Source organism: Pongo abelii, chromosome Y, assembly GCF_028885655.2.
Source record: "Pongo abelii isolate AG06213 chromosome Y, NHGRI_mPonAbe1-v2.0_pri, whole genome shotgun sequence".
Lineage (NCBI taxonomy): Eukaryota > Metazoa > Chordata > Mammalia > Primates > Hominidae > Pongo > Pongo abelii.
This window is the reverse complement of record NC_072009.2, coordinates 4,867,840-4,889,665: the sequence shown is the minus strand read 5'-3', so window position 1 is coordinate 4,889,665 and position 21,826 is coordinate 4,867,840. Positions and strand designations below refer to the sequence as shown.

General features: G+C 42.2%; 1 protein-coding gene across 3 annotated transcripts in view; it reads right to left on the bottom strand.

The window, feature by feature from the left end:
- LOC129053365 (anosmin-1-like) overlaps positions 1-984 on the bottom strand; it is a 144,209-nt gene extending 143,225 nt beyond the window's left edge. For 2 of the 3 annotated variants that reach the window (XM_063721484.1, XM_063721483.1), the window contains exon 1: positions 644-984. In XM_063721484.1, coding sequence (XP_063577554.1) covers positions 644-842 — 199 coding nt within the window. In that variant the 5' untranslated portion in view covers positions 843-984. The remainder of the gene's footprint in view (positions 1-643) is intronic. The other variant, XM_063721486.1, reaches the window with a different exon arrangement.
- Positions 985-21,826: the final 20,842 nt, after the last annotated feature.

Sequence of the window (21,826 nt, the reverse complement as noted above, 5' to 3'; positions counted from 1 at the left end):
GGAGGGTGAAAAATCATCGTTCAAAAGAGAAAAAGTGTCGGCTCGCGGGCACCTGCGGAGCTGGGGCTCGTGGCGAAGTCCCCGGGCGCAGCTGGGCGCAGCCGGGCCCGCCTCCTGGACTCCCTCCCAGTGCCTGAGCACCTGGGTCTTTGCGGAAGTCGCCACCCGCCTGGAATCTCGGGCACTCAATTGCCGGGAAGCAGCTACATCCACACACCCACCCTCGGCATTCACGAGTCTCCCTCCCCAGAAAAATAGCCTTTGGTTTTCTGCTGGGAAGGACGAGACTGCGGCAAGACGCCTCGGGCTTCTTTTTCGTATCGGGAGCCGGTAGGAAGCTGGAAAACAGGGTTTAAGCACCCCGACTATAAGATCCACGCCCCGGAGAAGCCAGGATCAGCCCGCTGCGCTGGCCTAAAACTTTTCGCGCCTAGGCTGGTCGGCGCGCGCCCGGGTGCACTCTCGCGCCCGGGTGCACTCTCGCGCCCGGGTGCACTCTCGCGCCCGGGTGCACTCTCGCGCCCGGGTGCACTCTCGCGCCCGGGTGCACTCTCGCGCCCGGGTGCACTCTCGCGCCCGGGTGCACTCTCGCCGCGGCCGCAGCACCAGAAAGAACCCGGGGCGGGCGGGAGTCTCCACGAACCTGGAAGTGCTGGAAGGCAGAGATGCGTATGATCTCCAAGGCACCTGGAGGCGCAGCGGGCGCGCAGGACGCTCCAGGCAGATAGCGACTCGTCCAGCAGCTGAGCAGCAGCTGCGCCCGGGCCGGCCGCCAGGCAGCCCTCCGAGGCCTCCAGCCAGAGGCAGAGGGTCAGGACCGCGCCAGGCACCTCGGGCGCCATGGCTGCGGATCGCGTGGGAGGGCGCCGGGTGCTGGCCGATGCTCCCTGCTCCGCTGGGGCCGCACTGCTGGGGACCCAGGAGCCGCAAAAACCCAGGAGCCAGAAAGTTTGATACTTCAAATCCAGCCAGGCCCTCCCATCCAACCTCCCTCCTTGCTTGCCCTCCAGGGATGGGATGAGAAGGACAGGCCGCCGCGCCATTGGCTGAAAGGAGTGTGAGTGACAGGGGGGCCTGGCGCAGGGCCCGTGGGCGGGTCTCTGGGACTGAGAGCCCGGACAGTCAGCGGAAGGGTGGTGTCTGAAGACGTCCCGCAGGCGCCTCCCCGTCCGAACCAACCGCTTCCTGCCCCTCCTACCTCCCCTCTCCATCCAGGTGTGAGCAGGCCCACGCCTGCCAGCAGGGGTGCTCTCTTTAGCAGGACGGAAGAGGCCTCAGGACCGCCAGGGGCGTCCTACCTTCCACACGCTTCGTTTCCTGAGGCGTCTGTTTTTATTTTATTTTTTTTTTTTGACACTGAGTCTTGCTCTGTCGCCAGGCTGCAGTTTAGTGGGGCGACCTCGGCTCACTGCAACCTCCGCCTCCCAGATTCAAGCGATTCTCCTGCCTCAGACTCCCGAGTAGCTGGGACTACAGGCGCCCGCCACCACGCCTGTATTTTTGTATTTTTAGTAGAGACGGATTTCACCATGTTGGCCAGGATTGTGTCGATCTCCTAACCTCGTGATTTGCCCGCCTGGGCCTCCCAAAGTGCTGGGACTACAAGCATGAGCCACCACGCCCGACCAGGCGTTTGTTTTTCTAATAAGCCTTGCACGCCCACAGTGAGTGATTTATTCAAAATAGACTTGCGTCTTAACCTCTTTCTTTCCCCATGATTTGCCCCGAGCCTCTTGACTCAGCCTTTTTAGCTTTGGAATGGCTGCTCCGGCCTCTCCTGTCTTTTCCAGTGGTCTTTTAGCACACGTTCTCCCTCCCCAGCCAGGATCCTGCCACAGAAAGACAGGAAGCATTGATAAGACACAACCTGTAGGGACATGGATGAAATTGGAAATCATCATTCTCAGTAAACTATCGCAAAAACAAAAAACCAAAAACTGCATATTCTCACTCATAGGTGGGAACTGAACAATGAGAACACATGGACACAGGAAGGGGAACATCACACTTCAGGGACTGTTGTGGGGTGGGGGGAGGGGGGAGGGATAGCATTGGGAGATATACCTAATGCTAGATGACGAGTTAGTGGGTGCAGCGCACCAGCATGGCATAAGTATACATATGTAACTAACCTGCACATTGCGCACATGTACCCTAAAACCTAAAGTATAATAATAATTAATTAATGAATTAATTTAAAAAAACCAAAAAAACAAAGCTTTACACTCTCCTGAGCCCCATCAGGAAGTGACAGTCCGCTTGCAGGTAGGAAAGCCCAGAGAAAAAAGACCCAGGCACACTCCAATTCGAAAGGACAACTGACTGCTGTTCCTTTGCTCTGACATCTCCACCGTCTCCTACCCAATTGCACTTTCACCTTCGAAAACGGGATCTCCATAAGCACCTAGCTAAGCACAGTCAGGGTATCTAGATGCGCTTGCTGTACTCAAAGCTACATCAGAAGGCTCAAATCCTCTTTGCACAAAGGCTGTACAGTTGTTTTGCAATTTCCCACCCTTTCCCCTATTCTTATACACAGGTTCCACTGCAATTTTGAGATCTGCCTGTTAACAAATTGCAATGACAGCCATCTGCAGCTATCCTATTATAAGTGTTTTTCGAGTACATCATTTTACATGTGTATTTCTTCACATACCTTAAACCAGCAAGGCCAATCGAATCAACTGGCATCGATGTGTTTCTCAGCGAACTAGAAAATCAGGGTCATCTTGTTCGCAAGGTTCTATAGGCAGAGCCAGTTTCAGGGGCGTGCAAGCTGTACAGTGGTACAGTCGCACTCTTAGAAAGGCTGTTCTGCCATCACCGTCTGAAACTCTTTATAATTTTTGAACAAGTTTCCCTGAATTTTCATTTTGCATGAAGTCTCACAAATTATGTAGCTGGTCCTATCTGTAGGTTTTAGCCATGACAATCCTTTACTTCAGGGGTCCCCAATCCCCAAGCCCCAAGCAGCAGACCAGTACATGTCAGTGGCCCATTAGGAACCGAGCCACACAGCAGGAAGTGAGTGGCAGGCCAGGGAATATTACTGCCCTTCCTCAGGTCAGATCAGTGGTGGCATTAAATTCTAATAGCAGCTCCAACCTTATAGTGAACTATGCGTGCGAGATATCTAGGTAGCATACTCCTTATAAGAATCGAATGCTGATCTGAGTGTAACAATTTTATCCTTAAACCACCACCTTCTACCTCCAGGTCCATGGAAAAATTGTCTTCGTGAAACCAGTCCATGGTGCCAAAAAGGTTGGGGACCACTGCTTTATTTGGGCTGGAAACCTAGTAATTTTGAGCTAAGCTTACATGAGTTCAGTTATTTTTTTTAAAATTGCTCAGAATTGCAAATGGAATCTTTTTTACATATGTTAAATTTAATTAATATTAATGAAGAGTAAAGAAGCTAACTATAGTGATCCCAAGTAGGCATGTGTCAATACATAATGATGTCTGAATACAGAGATTGTCTTCTAAATGTTGTCACTTTCATTTGTGAATTACTAAAAACATTTCCAAAAGCTGCAGGGGACCTTTTCCTAGTGTTTGTTTGGAGTTTTAAAGTTAAGCAAATATGCGGTCTTGGTGAAGGCAAAAATATGTACTCTGACATTTTCTTAGGTATCTTAATTTGATTTATAATTTTGCATGTCATATCATGAAATGCATATTCTAGAAAGTGAAATCACAAGGACAAGCATGCTGAGCTTTTAAAAACAGCCTTTGGATGTTCACAAGGGTCGCTGTATTTTTTTAAAAAAGCAATGTGTGTGCTACTTATATGGGTTCCATAGCATATTCATTTCTATGAATAAATGCATTTTATACTAAACCACAAAGGAGAACAGTCAGTTATTAAAAGGAAACTTGGGCATAAACATATAGGGCTACCTTATTATGCATATGTTAAAATAATACTTGCAGTTATATTGCTTTCTTCGTTTAGAATAATCACAGACTTCCTCTGTGATTATGCAGGTCTTTCTCATATTATTTATTTTAATTGCAGCTTAAAGTAACTTTTAAAAGGAAAACATTCTAGTAAAGTCAGAATAACAGTCAAATTCCAGTTTTTTTTTTCACTCTGCCCTTGTATACCTAATTTATTATCCAGCTCACCTTCCAAGTTGAAACATGGAAGTTCTCTGACTTTTGACATAACCAGGTAAGCCACACCCTAAGTTCATGAAAGCCAACCACAGGGGAGGAAAACACTAAGAGTACGCTGAGGAAATGATGGATAAAGGGGTAGGACCCTCAGGTGCAGCTAGTAAGAAGTTGCTTAGTATGTCTTTCTCCAAGTCTCCTTGACCCCCATGATCGGAATTTGTCTAGTGAAGAACTGAACCTTGCGCTGACATTGGTTTTACTTAAATAGACAAACACACATTTAAAGAGAGTAGAAAAGCATCTTCATTGTCTCTTATTTATATCTGCATGAACAAAGATAGACCAAAATGTGTGGTTGTCTTGGTTAGGTTGTAGAGGAATCACACAAAATAAAGCCCTCTTTCACAGTTTCCAAAAGTTATTCTCTTCCTCTTCCCTGCATTTTATTTAGTTATTGGTTTCCTTTTTTTTTTTTTTTTTTGGAGACTGAGTCTTATTCTGTTGCCCATACTGGAGTACAGTTGCACCATCTTGGCTCACTGCATTCTCTGCCTCCCAGGTTCAAGCAGTTCTCATGCCTCAGCCTCCTGAGTATCTGGGATTACAGGCACCTACCACCAGGTCCAGCTAATTTTTGTATTTTTGGTAGAGACAGGGTTTAACTGTGTTGGCAAGGCTGGTCTCGAACTCTTGACCACAAATGGTCTGCCTGCCTCAGCATCCCGAAGTGCTGGGATTACAGGAGTGAGCAGCCACCCTGCCCGGCCAGTTTCTTTTTCTTTGTTTTTTTTTTTTGTTTTTTTTTTTTTTTGCGTGTGTGTGTTTGTTTCTGTTTATCTGCAAAAAATGAGACACATCTGAAATCTTTGCTTAAGATAGACTCCAGGACCCTAAATTCAGCGATTCTGACTCAGTACATCTAAGGTGAGGAGTTGAAATGTCAGTTTTTAAATCATACCCCAGGCAATTCCATATAAATTCAACCAGGGACTATGCTTTGAGGGATATTTGATTTTAGAAGTACATCTGAGGAGCACTTTGGAGTCTGGGGCAGGAGGATCACTTGAGCTCAGGGGTCTGAGACCAGCCTGAGCAACATGGTAAAACCCCGTCTCTACAAAAAGTACAAAAATTAGCCAGGCATGATGGTAAACACCTGTGGTCCCCAGCAACTCAGGAGGCTGAGGTGGGAGGATTGCTTAAGCCCAGGAGGTTGAGGGTGCAGTGAGCCCAGATCACATCATTTTGTTCAGCCTCAGTGACAGAGCCAGACCCTCTCTCAAAAAAAAAAAAAAAAAAAAAAGGCAACAACAAAAAAAAATCCGTTAAAAATTGTACAGATATTATAATTTAAATAGAATCTATGATTTAATTTTATTTAAAGTAGATTTTTTAGATATGTGTGGATATGGATTGGACATATCAATCTATTTCTTAACAATCAAATGGACATATTTTTCCAATACACTTAGCCAGGACTCTCTTAGACTTCTTGTTTTTTCAGGCTAGCAATTTGCCTTTTTTAAGGTCTTCCAGCTGTGCTGGATAAGGATAAAGTGTGAAGGTAGCAAGTATAATCTTTCTCTGACATATCTCTCTTGGAAAAGCAAAATGAGACCTCATGAAAAATTTGGAGAACAAATAGTTAAATATGACAGCATTTAGGAGTCATGCACAGAACAATCTCATCCTGGTTTTGGTTATCAAGGGAAAGTGAAGTAAAGGGAGGAAAGTCACAGATGAGGTCTAGCTTCCTTTCTAATTGCCTCCATTTGATGACACAAGAGTGTGCATCTTCTCATAGAGATTGCAGTTCACTTCAGGAAAAGTAAAAGTGGCAAGATCAAGGAGTGTGCATGTACACTAGTCCTTACCCATACTTCCACACTCTCAGGTGCAGTTCTCAGGCTTTGCTAGCTCAGCTCTGCTAACACTGTTCTTTAACTGTTTTCCTTCTTCTCCAGACTTGGTTCTCTTCTGCTCAGCTTTCAATTGCATCATCCAACTAATGCCAAGAGTGAAACACACACACACACAGAGACATACACACACACACACACACACACACGAGAAAAATAAATGGTGAAATGCACAGCACAGGGTACAATTAAGAACCAAATGGATAAATATCAAATTTGTGTCTTTTGCAATTTGGCTTCAGGCAAGAATGAGGTTCATATTCATGGTACTGTACCCATGTGGTCTCTGATGGCCAATTTAATGATTTTACAAATAATAATTATTAGTTTTGGCATTGGGTCTTTGAATATACACTCTAGTTTGCACAAAAGACCACCACATCCATTTATAGTCTTCTGCTTTCTTTTATTATCTTGCAAGGCTAGATACCCTATTTGGGTATAATTTTAGCATGTAACACATTTTCCCCTTTAACAAGATTATAAAAATTTAGTTGCAGTCCATACAGTTTAAAGAGATCACTTTTGTTAGTCACCGTGATGTTTTCTAAGATTTTACAAAGTTTCAGAATTGTGTTTCCTATTACTTTTCTGCACTGAAGACTATTTTAATGACATTTTAAACTTATTTTACAAAATATACAAAGAATTGTCTAATACTATGACTTCTAACTACCACCACTTCTCAGGAATTTCTCTTTGCTCTTTCATGTCATGTCACCATCAATCAGTGTTTCCTGCCTGCTCTACACTTGTGCTGAGAATCTAGACTAGGTCATGGCTGAAGTTTTTTTCCTGGATGCAATCATTGCTAAAGTTAAAATAATTACAAATAATAAAGTGTGTCAGAGGGTGCATTTTCACATGTCAAAGGCAATTATCTGGTGATGGGTATGGTGATGTTTGGCTGTGGGTGTGATTTCCCTCTCAAAACCTCACTGTGAATCTGTCTCTCTAGCACATATGATGGCCTCTGTTGATTCTGGTGTCTTACACAGCAGAACAGATGCTGCACCCAGCAAGGAGGGTGGGTTTTTGAAACCCAGTGGTTTCACAGGCTGCCTCATGCCAGTAAAACTGAATACTTGCCCCAGTGACAGTGGTAACTTCTAATGTTACCAATGCTACTATAAGCAACCATAAATACTTAGGGCTCTCATGTCAAATTCTACATATAAGCCATAGATACTGAAAAACATACAAATAGGTGGGAACACTTAAAGTCAAATATGGGAGGCCACTTAAAAATATAAACAGTAACCATTGTACTTCTGACTCTTGACATGACAAAAATGTTACTGGCTTGTCCCTAAACAAATATTTGGAGAAGCATAAACCAATTAATAGAAGCTAAGTTTAATGAAGTCTTAAATGAGATAACTTTCAATTAAAAATGACATTTCTAACTTTTGAGTGTCCTACTTTTCATGTGACATGCATAATGTACTTTTCAGTAAAATTTGTACTTAACATTTTGTAAAAGTGAGACTTTTTCGAGGCAGTTTTTTAAACAAAGTTCAAATAAATAATCGGGTTTATTCTGAATTTCATGTTTAAATATGAAGATAAATCTACAGGTGCTCTTCAGAGTTACTGAAACTATTCTGTTAAAAGTTGGCCAGTTGCAGTGGCTCATACCTATAATCCCAACACTTTGGGAGGCCGAGGCGGGCGAATCACGAGGTCAGGAGTTGGAGACCAGCCTGGCCAACATGGTAAAGCCCCGTCTCTACTTAAAGTACAGAAATTAGCTGGGCATGGTGGCGGGGGGGCCTACAGTCGGGAGGCTGAGGCAGGGGAATTGCTTGAACCCGGAAGGCGGAGGTTGCAGTGGGAGATAGCGCCACTGCACTCCAGCCTGGGCAACAGACTGAGATTCCGTCTCAAAAAACAAAACAAAACAAAAGAAGCCTTCACTTTCTCTGATGTTTTCAAGCCTATCAAAATTTACACGGGAGGCACATAAATACCAAGGGATGTGGGGAGAAGCCGCTGGAAATTACAAAAGCAGATTTTTAACGGGAGACAGCGCCACACGCTGGCCATTTAAATGAAACGGGAAGGAAAGCACAGAACCGTCCATGTGTGACAATAACCTAGTTTTAGGACAAAGCTGCCCACTCTACGGCATATTTCTCACTGGGGTAGTCATGCCACAATCGCACTTAGCACCAACTAGATTACATCTAGTGTGGATTTAAATATTGCAAGCCATTCCTGCATCTCTACAGTCATACTGACCTAAATTAGGGAAATTAGTGTAGCAGTTTCGAATCATTTTTTCCCTAGCTTTTAAACACTTTCCAACTATTCCCTACAAAATTAACTGACAAAGGTAGACTGTCTGCGAGTTACGTCTACGGAAGCCTCTGTTTGGAACCACTTTTTTTGCAGCTGGGATTACAGGCTTGTGCCACCATACACCGGATAATTTTTGTAGACAGGGGTTTCACTATGTTGGCCCGACTGGTCGCGAACTCCTGAACTCAGTTTATCTGCCCACCCTGGCCGCCCAAAGTGCTGGGATTACAGGTGTGAGCCCTACTTCCAGGATTTTCTATAGTGGCTAGTGTGAACCAGCTGAAGAATATTCTACTCTAAGATTGAATTTTGGGTGTTTCAGAGTCTGAAAGCAAAGCTGACTCCCTTCCGGCCTCTTCTCATTGTTTCTGGGCCTCTGAATGCCCAGCCCTCCTCAAGCACTACGTAGCACATCAAAGGTTGACTTTGAGTTCCAGGGAGTGCCAAAGCCAGGAGTTCACTTTGCCTTTTGTTTTCTTAGTAATCTGTGTTTCGCTGTGACACAGATGGACAACATTTGGATATCAAACATGGTAAATGGAGCCTGGGCAACATAACAAGACCTCGTCTCTCCCCCCACCCCCTCCAGAAAAGAAAAAGTAAGGCAACGCGGTACTCGCCTCTAGTCCCAGAGAGCCTGAAGCAAGATCATCTGAGCCTGGAGATTGAGGCTGCAGTGAGCTATGATCGCACCACTGCACTCCATGCTGTATGACAAAGCAAGACCCTGTTTTCTGAAAAATGAGAAAACAGAAAAGAAAAAAAATGGTTAATGGGATTTGCCTAACGTTTAAGTGGGGATTCCTAGTGGGAGTGTTTCTCCCTGGTCTTTCTGGACATTGCGTGAGATAGCTCAGTTACCTAGCAATATGGTAACAACTTCTGTGCTCAAAAAGAGACTGAAGGAGAGGAATGGATATGTATTAAACAAGCTTCTTTTTCTCCTCCTGCAAATAATTATCATTCTGAATTGCTGAGCGGTCAGGTGGTATTTTTTCCTGAGGAACTTATTTCCAACGTCTCAATGTTTGTAATGCTTTTCACACATAGGGGAGGTTCAGTTGGTTCAGTTGAGAGCATTCATACAGGCAGTGATGTTCCTGAGTTATTATACAGAGGAACCCGGTGAAGACCAGTGGCATGATTGGAGAACTGTCAACTCATTCATATTAGTAGAATATTGCCAAGTGAATTACTGCTTCTTGACATTATGCACAAAAAAAGAAATGAAAAGCAATCTAAGCCTTTTTCTATTTTCAGAGAATTAGGTGCACTTGTTCATTTTTTATTTAATATCAAAGGACTTTTTACTCTGGTCTGCAAAACTTTAAAATTATGACTGTCATAACTACCTACACAGAGATTAAGGATTATAAGATACTAGATAAGTAGATAGACAGAGAGAGAGAGAGATATTTAGATATGTGTATATAATTTTTTGTGTGTATATATAATTTCCACAATTACAAGGACTGTTTGTAAACTCTATTTTCTCTTTGTCAATTTGTACATTTTGATTCTCATTATATAATTCAAATTTCACAAACATTATTATGTTTTCACAAATATTATAATCAGTATTCATTATGATTTGTTTTTATATTTATTTATCCCTTCCATTGCTTCGTCTTTCTTACATTTCCATGTTTCCATCTGGGATCATTCCTTCTGCTGGAAGAACTTAAATATATATAATTATATTTAAGATTAATTTTAAGGAAGAACTTACATATATTATATATAATTACATATATTTAATATAATCTATCTATAATTATATGTAATTACAGATGGATTAGATACATAGATAGATAATAGATATATTAGTATGCTTCTATAGGAAATGTATTTTCTCAGTTTTCTTTTTTGAGGGGATATATTGCAATGTCTTTTTTTCACTTTTATTTTTGGAGAATAGTCTTTTTAGAATAGAATTCTAGACAGACAGTTATTTCCTTTCCTCATTATTGTAGTTCATTTTTTCAAAGTAGAACAGGGGTAATTTGCATCATCTTGAACCAGAAATTTTCCCACTAATTGTACTTCAAGCCACTCAGCAGACCAGGGAATTACTTCTTGCTGAGGATACAAAATCTCCCCAACTGTTTTGCTCTTACCTTGTTGAGCTTATGGGACTGACTTATTCCCAAGACCCCTTCCTTTGAAACTCCTGTTCCTAAACAGCACATGTTTTCCCATGTGCTGTTTTCCCATGCCTAGCTTTCCCATGTCTCTTCCCCAGTTTTTTTCCCTGGAGCCTCTTTTTGCATCCTTCTGGATTCATCACTGTTCTTGAAATAATTCTGTTCCATGTGACAGAATCAAAGGGCAAGTTGGACAAGGAGGCTTTGCATGGGAAAGAAGCCCATGAAGCAGGAATTGGGGATGCTCTTGCTCTACCTTACAGAGCCCAGTCAGTACTGGGGCTCTGACTTCTCCTGTCTATGCTGTAAAAACCAGAATCTCATTTGCCCAGCCCTGGTCTGGTGTCCACTTGCGTGAGGAGCTCTGGCCCAGGTGTGGGTCATTTATTTTTGACCAGGGCCCACCACAGACCCTGAGTTTCCTTCCCAGAGATGAAGACTCTGCTTTGTGTCAAGCAGCTATACGATCAGCTTACATAAATAATATCTCCAAATCCACACTTCTAAAAGCTTCCACAGGGTCTATTTGGTGTTCAGATCCAGGCAGTCTTTTTCAGGCTCTATGTTTTCAGCAGCTTTTATTTAACTGATTGTCTTGGGTACTTTGCACTATGCCAGGCATGATTCCTGCACTGGGTGATGGGGGCAGCAGCTATACAAAGAGGCAGTGTCTACGAGTGGCTCTTTGGGCCTATCCCTAGTTGCTCTTCAGGGCTCTAAGATTTGCACGTGTCTCAACCACCTCTGCCCAGAGCTTTTGCGACATAAGACCAACTCCCTATTGGGAATTTCCACAGGGCGAGACACATGCACAATCCTGCCCCCATAACATCTTTTATTAAAAAAAAAAAAATTAGAGATGGGGTATCACTATTCCCCAAGCTGATTTCAAACTCCTGGATTCAGGCAATCCTCCCCTCTTAGCCTTCCAGTGAGCTGGGACTACAGGCATGAACTGCTGCACCTGGCTTCGAAGCATCTTTGATACTTTGTTGGTGCAAGTATCAATTAATGCAGTGACTCTGGAAGACAGTCAGATGCCACCTTCAAAAAAACGACCACCCACATAGATATGATTCCTCATTTTCACTCCTGGTGGAACCCAGCTAAAGCTACTGCATATGTATTATCAAAGTCTTGACAAAGCAACTCTACAGCAGCACAGCTCATGTTAGCAAGAACCTTAACCAATAAAGTATACGATAATAGAACAGCAGATGCATAAACTCTTAGGTATTCACATACTGAAATATTGTATAGCTGTCAAAATAAATTAATGACAGAAATGGATATGTTAAACAAATACCTCAATATAATAGTATGTGAAAGAAAACGCCAACAGACTATACATGGCAGGATATACTCTTTATAAAGTTAAAGGTAACTAGAATAAAAGAGACACTTGTAGAAACAAATATGTGCAATAGGCCAAGCACACTGACTCACACCTGTAATCCCAGAACTTTGGGAGGCCAAAGTGGGTGGATCACTTGAGGTCAGCAGTTGGAGACCAGCCTGGCCAACATGGAGAAACCCTGTCTCTACAAAAATAGAAAAATTAGCCAGGCATGTTGTCATGCACCTGTAGTACCAGCTACTCAGGAGACTGTGGCAGGAAAATCACTTAAACCTAGGAGGTGGAGGTTGCAGTGAACTGAGATCATGCCACTGCACTCCAGCCTGGGTGACAGAGGGAGATTCTGTCTCAAAACAAACAAACAGATGTATGCAAAAAATACATATATAAAGGAAGAGATCAAAGGCATAGATTATAAGATAACAGTGGACAAAACAGGACAATTTATTGATTGTATAAGGCATCTTTTGTTCATGGCAGTGAGATTTTCTGGTGTCCATTATGCTATTAACAATACCTAATTAAATAGCTAGCTAAATAGGTAAAATGGGCTATACCTGGAACAATGATGAAAATGTCCTGAACCAGGAATTATAATTTATCTCACTCAGTATTACTGAAATTTAAAAATATAATGAAGTCAAAATACCAATGCCAGACACTGCATGTTCATGTACACAGCAACACAGGGTCCTAAGCTTCTGTTGCAATATTAAATGCATCATTTGTAGAAAGAATGGGTCAGAAAGCAATGGTTTGTTTGTTTATTTCTTTTTTTGTTTTGTTTTCTTTCTAGATGCAAAGTTAGGAAGAACAAGGCTGAGTTATCGAGTGTTATTCTTGGGAATAATAAGGAACTAAAAGGTAGCTTTCAGATGACCGAAAACTGTTGACTTTGGGGATGAAGTAGCCCTAGACTTTTGTAAAGCTGTCTTAAGTCCCTAGTAAAACAATATGTCGTTGTCAGAAAAAAATGAGAAGGTAAAGAGTCCAAGAGAGGGAACTAAAACATGGGGAGAAGATGAGAACTCCGTGGTTTAAACAACCCATGCTTGCAATGACACTGGCCGTCTTTTTTATTTTTATTTTTCCATAAGTTATTGGGGTACATGAGTAAGTACATGGTATTTGGTTAGATGAGTAAGTTCTTTAGTGATGATTTGTGAGATTTTGGTGCACCCATAACCCAAGCAGTATACACTGCACCATATTTGTAGTCTTTTATCCCTCACCACCCTCCCACTCTTTTCCCCAAGACCCCAAAGTCTTTGGGATGGATGCAGTGAACAGGGAACACTTCTACACTGCTGGTGGGAATGTAAACTCGTACAGCCACTATGGAAAACAGTGTGGAGATTCTTTAAAGAACTAAAAGTAGAATTACCATTTGATCCAGCAGTCCCACTACTAGGTATCTACCTAGAGAAAAAGAAGTCATTATTCAAAAAACATACTTGCACATGCATGTTTATAGCAGCACAATTCATAATTGCAAAATCGTGGAACTAACCCAAATGCCCATGAATCAACAAGTGGTTAAAAAACTGTAGTGTATTTATACAATGGAATACTATGCAGCCATAAAAAGGAATGAATTGCCAGCATTTGCAGTGACCTGGATGAGACTGGAGACTATTATTCTAAGTGAAGTAACTCAGGAATGGAAAACTGAATATCGTATGTTCTCACTGATATGTGGGAGCTAAGCTATGAGGATGCAAAGGCATAAGAATGAAGCTGGCCTTCTGTGGAGCTCACTGTGCCTGTCTGCAGGGAGGGAATGCCTTTTTATATAGCTTTCCACTCTCCTGGAGACAAAGATTTGAAGATAACCATTATATACATAATGCTCAAAATCAAATGGGCCAAATGAAATCACACAGGAGTAAGCATGGGTATAAAAGAAGAGCTGCAAGGAGATTTAAAGGATTTTACAAGGCACCCCAAGCTAGAAAAATAGTTACTAAAATAATATGTGTCAGTCATTTGAGATTTTCTGCTACTTTTATTGAATTGTATTCTCTTATCTCTGTTAACACTCATTTAACTTTAGATTACTTGGGTGAGTTTTAGGAAAGACTTTTGTTAAATATGTCTTTTTATGCTATTGAGGTACCATTCAGTAATACGATAAGTCAACTTCTGTTTCTGTCTCTAACGTCATAACTAATGCTGGGAAAATTCTGGGCAGATGGTAGGAAGAGATGGAGAGAGACAGACAGACGGTGGGGGAGATGGGAGAGAGAGAGATGGGGTGGGGAGGGAGAAAGAGAGAAAATACTTGCACTAATACAGTTAAGGTAAAAGAAAGTGAATAAGAATCCAAGCAAAAAAGCAGGCTAAGTGTAGTTGCTCACACTTGTAATCTCAGCACTTGGGAAGGCTGAGGCAGGTGGATCACCCGAGGTCAGGAGTTGGAGAGCAGCCTGTCCAACATGGTGAACCCCGTCTCTACTAAGAATATAAAATGAGCCTAGTGGGCTGGCACATGCCTGTACTCTCAGCTACTCGAGAGGCTGACACAAGAGAACCACTTGAACCCCGGAGGTGGAGGTGGCAGTGAGCCTGCTATTGCACTCCAGCCTGGGTGAGATGGAGGATCTGTCTCAAAACAAAAACAAAAACAAACAAAAAAACACCCAGAGTGTTCAAGTTCAAACCACAGCTATTTATTCTAAAAACTATTTTAAAATTCTCAATCCACAGGTATTTTTATGTGCTGGATTTGTTGTTGGTGGTTGGTTGTTTGCTTTTTGAGATGGAGTCTTGCTCTATCATCCAGACTGGAGTACAGTAGCATGATCTTGGCTTACTGCAGCTGCCACTTCCTAGGTTCAAGCAATTCTCCTGCCTCAGCCTCCTGAGTAGCTGGGATTACAGGTGCCTGCCATCAAACCAGGCTAATTTTTGTATTTTTTTGGTAGAGATGAGTTTCGCCATGTTGGCCAGGCTGGTCTTAAACTCCTGGCCTCAAGTCATCGGCCTGCCTTAGCCTCCTAAAGTGTTGAGATTACAGGCAAGAGCAACTGGGCCCAATGTGTGCTGGTTCTTAATTACAGAGAAATTATAATGGTTTTTATTTAGATTTGCAATCTCACACACTAACAGCATGAAATACAACACAAGACAAACTATTATTATTATTAGGTTGCCTCTCTAATAAGTCACTGAAATATTCACTATAAACAAATGAACTTAGGTCAGGCATGGTGGCTCACACCTGTAATCCCAACACTTTGAGAGACCGAGGCAGGTGAATCATGAGGCCAGGAGTTTGAGACCAGCCTGACCAACATGGTGAAACCCTGTCTCTACTAAAAATACAAAAAATTAGCTGGGCATGGTGGTGTGCACCTATAATCGCAGCTACTCAGGAGGCTGAGGCAGGAGAATCACTTGAACCCGGGGGGGGGGGGCAGAGGTTGCAGTCAGCCGAGATCATGCCACTGTACTCCAACCTGGGTGACAGTGCAAGACTCCATCTCAAAAAAAAAAAGAAAAAATGAAATGGACTTAGAAGTTTCAGATTGCCACAAACATGTCAAAGCAAAGAAGGAAATATTTTTACTGTGTTCCAAAACTGTCTTTCTGAAACCAAGAACTTTTTTATTGTGGATTTTTCTTTAAGCAAAAGAAAATTTTTTTTTTTTTTACAAAATATAAACAAGCACATAGGAATTCATGGACTAATGACAGCTGATAATTTCTTTTTTAAGTTGCAGAACTGTATCATTTTATTTGTGAATACTTTTAGTGTGAATAAGATAAATCAACTGTGCATGGTTTTCAGTTCCTGTGTTACATCATTTAAATGAGTGCTGTTCAACACTAATAACAATTAGGAATTTTAAAATGTAGAGGCCTAGGCCCCACTGCAAGACATCTACATTTAATTGGCCTGGGGTGGCTTTGGTGTCAGTGTTGTTTAAAGCACCTTGGTGATATGAATGCCTCCAGGTTTGAGAATCAACAAAAAGAATATTTTGCCCTAAATTCAAATAGTAGATTTTGAGAAAAGTCCTGAGAATTGGATTAAAATGATGGGAAACTCATGGTTTCTCAACATCAACTCCATTACATTTTTTTGTTTTGTTTTGTTTTTTTGAGATGGAGTCTCACTCTGTTGCCCAGGATGGAGTGCAGTCGCCTGATCTTGGCTTACTGCAACCTCCGCCTCCCAGGCTCAAGCAATTCTCCTGCCTCAAACTCCAGAGTAGCTGGGACTACAGGTGCACACCACCATGCCCGGCTAATTTTTGTATTTTTTCGGTAGAGATGGGGTTTCACCATGTTGGCCAGCCTGGTCTCGAACTGCTGACCTTGTGATCAGTGGCCTCAGCCTCCCAAAGTGACATTTTAGACAGGATGCTTCTTTGCCCTGAAGCCTGTCTTGTGTGTGGGATTTTTTGCAACATCCCTGGCCTCTTACCACCAGATGGCAGTAGAACCTCTTCCCAGTTACAACACCAACAGTGTCTCAAGACATTGCCAAAGGGACCCTGGGGGATGGGCAGGGGGAAGTTGGGAGGCAAAATCGCCCCGCTGTCTAATTGGGAACCACTGACTTAATCAATCCCACGTTTTTCAAATCATTCATTAGTTCTAGGAAAACCAGCCATATAAATAAACACATCCTTTAATTAAAACAGCATTATATAACCACACACATAACACATAACACAGTATTTTTAAAATGATATTCTGGGTGATGTTTTGAATGAAAAATTGACCAATATGGACGTTTTCCATTTCTTCTACTGTTCCACCACTCCATGCCCCACCCGAACCCTGCCTTCATGCAGTTCCTATTCAAATAGTCTCAATGGAACTTTTTATAGAGACGAAAACCTTGCACTCTTCCTCTTTATAGAGGAAGGTTGGAAATAGCACCTGCGAGAGCTCCCACCCAAAAAATTGCAATTTACTGACAGTTTAACCTCCAACAGCTATCAGAGGTATCCATGGGGACAAAGAACAATGAAAAGCATTTATTTTGTTCCATTTGTTAGCCCTTATTCTCCCTTTTCTCTTCATGGTGGAAGAAAAGCTTCAGTAGCTTTGTTTCTAATTTGATCTCCCCTCTCCCAGTGATCTTGTGTTTCACCTCTCTGGCAGCAAGTTCAATAATATTTGTTCATTCAGAACTCTGTGAGCCTCTTTCTATGTTTCAAACACTGGTCTAGACAGGGTGATATAATAGCAAGACACATAACATCTCCACCTTCTTGAAGGTTACTTTTTAACAGCCAGAGTTATCTCCATTACTCCACACTTTATTTCTGACTATGCAGATTGTATTTTCTATTGCATGAGCTCATGTTTTTAACAAATGTTCAATTTGTGAATGTTTGTGACCAAAAAGAATGCTAAGATTTTTTTCAACGTTGAACTTGCAGTCCTCTTCATGCTCTGCTGGGATATTGTAACCAGCATGCCATTTTGAGTGATTTGACAAACATTACTGGCACTGTGTAGAATAAGTTCAAAAGTAACTAATGTTGAACAAGGAGGGGGCACTTTCAGTAGCCCCAAAGTGGGGCCTCAGGTCTGAGGTCATCACTGGCCTCATTAGGAGTGGGGTAATCTGAGGGATGCAGCTTTACTCAAGGTAGCCTCACCAGAATAGAGCCCTTGAATGGGGCTATCTGCAGTGGCATGTCACATGGCTCAGTCAGCTGCTGTGATGTATGAATTTTCCAAGTGGAAAGACCACATAAGTCCATAAAATAAAACAAGGTTCATCAACAGAGTCCTGGGCAGAGCTGGGAGAATAGCCTTGAGTTCTCCCCACTTCAATTTCTGCATGGACGTTGCCGAAGTTGAACATCCATGGTAACAGAGTGGATACCATTGGGTTTCATCCTAGGCAAACCATCTGTGAACTACGCCCTGGCATTTAGGGGAACCTTGGGGAACAAAGGGCCCCATTCAAACAGTGGGAGTGGAGCAGATGAAGTTTCTCAAAAAGAAATAACTGCCAAAATGCAAAGCTGAGAGGCCCTGGAGCAGGTGAGCTGCCTTCTGGAAAAAACCACTTCCACTGGACAACCAAGTCTTTTTTTTTTTTTTTTAATACTTCAACTTCTACAGTACATGTGCACAACATGCAGGTTTGTTACATATGTATACATGTGGCATGCTGGTGTGCTGCACCCATTAACTCTTCACTTACATTAGGTATATCTCCTAATGGTAACCCTCCCCTCTCCCACAATGCCATGACTGGCCCCGGGGCGTTATGTTCCCCTTCCTGTGTCCATGTGTTCTCATTGTTCAGTTCCCACCAATGAGTGAGAACATGTGGTGTTTGATTTTTTGTCCTTGCAATAGTTTGCTGAGAATGATGGTTTCCAGCTTCATCTATGGCCCTACAAAGGACATGAATTCATCCTTTTTATGGCCGCATAGTATTCCATGGTGTATATGTGCCACATTTTCTTAATCCAGTCTACCATTGATGGACATTTGGGTTGGTTCTAAGTCTTTGCTATTGTGAATAGTGTCACAATAAACATAAGTATGCATGTGTCTTTATAGCAGCATGATTTATAATCCTTTGGGTATATACCCAGTAATGGGATGGCTGGGTCAAATGGTATTTCTAGTTCTAGATCCTTGAGGAATCGCCACACTGTCTTCCACAATGGTTGAACTAGTTTACAGTCCCACCAACGTGTAAAAGTGTTCCTATTTCTCCATTTCCTCTCCAGCACCTGTTGTTTCCTGACTTTTTAATGATCATCTTTCTAACTGGTGTGAGATGGTATCTCATTGTGGTTTTGATTTGCATTTCTCTGATGGCCAGTGATGATGAGCATTTTTTCATGTGTCTGTTGGCTGCATAAATGTCTTCTTTTGAGAAGTGTCTGTTCCTATCCTTCGCCCACTTTTTGATGTGGTTGTGTTTTTTTTGTAAATTTGTTTGAGTTTTTTGTGGATTCTGGATATTAGCCATTTGTCAGATGAGTAGATTGCAAAAATTTTCTCCCATTCTGTAGGTTGCCTGTTGTTCACTCTGATGGTAGTTTCTTTTGCTGTGCAGAATCTCTTTGGTTTAATTAGATCCCATTTGTCAATTCTGGCTTTTGTTGGCATTGCTTTTGGTGTCTTAGACATGAAGTCCTTGCCCATGCCTATGTCCTGAATGGTATTGCCTAGCTTTTCTTCTAGGGTTTTTATGGTTTTAGGTCTAACATGTAAGTCTTTAATCCATCTTGAATTAATTTTTATGTAAGATGTAAGGAAGGGATGCAGTTTCAGCTTTCTACATATGGCTAGCCAGTTTTCCCAGCACCATTTATTAAATAGGGAATCATTTCCCCATTTCTTGTTTTTGTCAGGTTTGTCAAAGATCAGATGGTTGTAGATGTGTGGTATTATTTCTGAGGGCTCTGTTCTGTTCCATTGGTCTATATCTCTGTTTTGGTACAAGTACCATGCTGTTTTGGTCACTGTAGCATTTAGTATAGTTTGAAGTCAGGTAGCATGATGCCTCCAGTTTTGTTCTTTTGGCTTAGGATTGACTTGGCAATGCAGGCTCTTTTTTGGTTCCATATGAAATTTTTTCCAATTCTGTGAAGAAAGTCATTGGTAGCTTGATGAGGATGGCATTGAATCTATAAATTACCTTGGGCAATATGGCCATTTTCACAATATTGATTCTTCTTATCCATGAGCATGGAATATTCTTCCATTTGTTGTTGTCCTCTTTTATTTCGTTGAGCAGTGGTTTGTAGTTCTCCTTGAAGAGGTCCTTCACATCCCTTGTAAGTTGGATTCCCAGGTATTTTATTCTCTTTGAAGCAATTGTGAATGGGAGTTCATTCATGATCTGGCTCTCTGTTTGTCTGTTATTGGTGTATAAGAATGCTTGTGATTTTTGCACATGATTTTGTATCCTGAGACTTTGCTGAAGTTGCTTATCAACTTAAGGAGATTTTGGACTGACACGATGGGGTTTTCTAAATATACAATCATGTCATCCACAAACAGGGACAATTTGACTTCCTCTTTCCTAATTGAATATGCTTTATTTCTTTCTCCTGCCTAATTGCCCTGACCAGAACTTCCAACACTATGTTAAATAGGAGTGGTGAGAGAGGGCATCCCTGTCTTGTGCCAGTTTTCAAAGGGAATGCTTCCAGTTTTTGCCCATTCAGTATGATATTGGCTGTGGGTTTGTCATAGATAGCTCTTATTATTATGAGATACGTCTCATCAATACCTAATTTATTGAGAGTTTTTCGCATGAAGGGCTGTTGAATTTTGTCAAAGGCCTTTTCTGCATCTATTGAGATAATCATGTGGTTTTTTATTTTGGTTTTGTTTATGTGCTGGATTATGTTTATTGATTTGCATATGTTGAAGCAGCCTCGCATCCCAGGGATGAAGCCCACTTGATCACGGTGGATAAGCTTTTTGATGTGCTGCTGGATTCAGTTTGCCAGTATTTTATTGAGGATTTTTGCATCGATGTTCATCAGGGATATTGATCTAAAATTCTCTTGTTTTGTGGTGTCTCTGCCAGGCTTTGGTATCAGGATGATGCTGGCCTCATAAAATGAGTTAGGGAGGATTCCCTCTTTTTCTATTGATTGGAATAGTTTCAGAAGGAATGGTACCAGCTCCTCCTTGTACCTCTGGTAGAATTCGGCTGTGAATCCGTCTGGTCCTGGACTTTTTCGGTTGGTAGGCTACTAATTCTTGCCTGAATTTCACAGCCTGTTATTGTTCTATTCAGGGATTCAACTTCTTCCTGGTTTAGTCTTCGGAGGGTGTATGTGTCCAGGAATTTATCCATTCTTTCTAGATTTGGACTACCGAGTCTTTTTGGGCCTTTTCCTGTCTTGTTACTCATTGAGTCACCAATCATGCACCCCAAAACAGTAATAGCATGCTGGAGAACAAGGAGATATTCACAGCTCAGGTGTTCAGCTTTGACAAAAGCCATGTAGCAAGTGAAGTATGCCGCCTTGCAAAGAGCTGCCGCTGACAGGTTCACTGTACGCCTTCAAATCCATGACCCCCAGAGGCACCTAGGTGGAGGCTGCTTCCGTCTGCCAGAGGCTCCACTTGGCAAACTGTCAGTCATAAAGATTACAGCTCAAATGGGACATTTGTGTTTTGGGCCCCAAAAATACTAGCAGTACTGCATCTATGGCTCTGCATGATTAGAAGTCCCTGCCTCTGCCCCAACATTCACAGGACAAGAAACTACAGCCTACAATGCATCAATTTCTAGTACATATTCACAAGTAGAAGCAATACAGACAGTAGGCTGAATTGGCTTTGGAAGGCCCCACCCACACATGAGCATTCATCATGCCATAGGGAATCTAATTCCCCCAAATTAGCTGAACTTGGGTGTACACTCACCATACGCAACCAGTTAAGATGGTGACTTGGAAGCCTGTATTCAACGAAGCCATAATAATTTTAGTTACTCCTCTGCACAAAGTTCCCCAGTACAATTGCACAGATGCACATAGTACTCATTTCAGCCTGGGAGCAGAGCCCTAACCTTCCTGTCTAAAGCAGCTGAGGTTGGCTGGAGGTTGAGGGAGGGAGGGAAGGAGGGAGAGTGAATCTGCTCCACCAGGTAAAGCACTTTTATTTCTGCTTTCAAGTCATCTGAAGAGGCTTGCTTGTGTGATTAAACACAGAGAATGTTTTGTTTTTGCTTTCCTCATCAATTCAATCAGCTATCCCTAGAAGTTAAGAAATATGTGTATCTCCCCAGGAGATGCTTGGGTCAGCTACAATAGCCTCCCATAGTTTGAAACAGATTTCTTTGATTTCCAGAGAGGTGACAATTCCTCCTGCTGTCAATGGCATCTGCTGGGCATGGAAAATTGCCACATGTAGCAACAATATCTCACGAAGCTGATTTGAAGTGACTATGTTCATGGCCCAGCACATGCATGTGCAGGTGAACGTGACCATCCTGCCTGCTGTCTGGCCAAAAGTAAGTATAAGATGCAGTT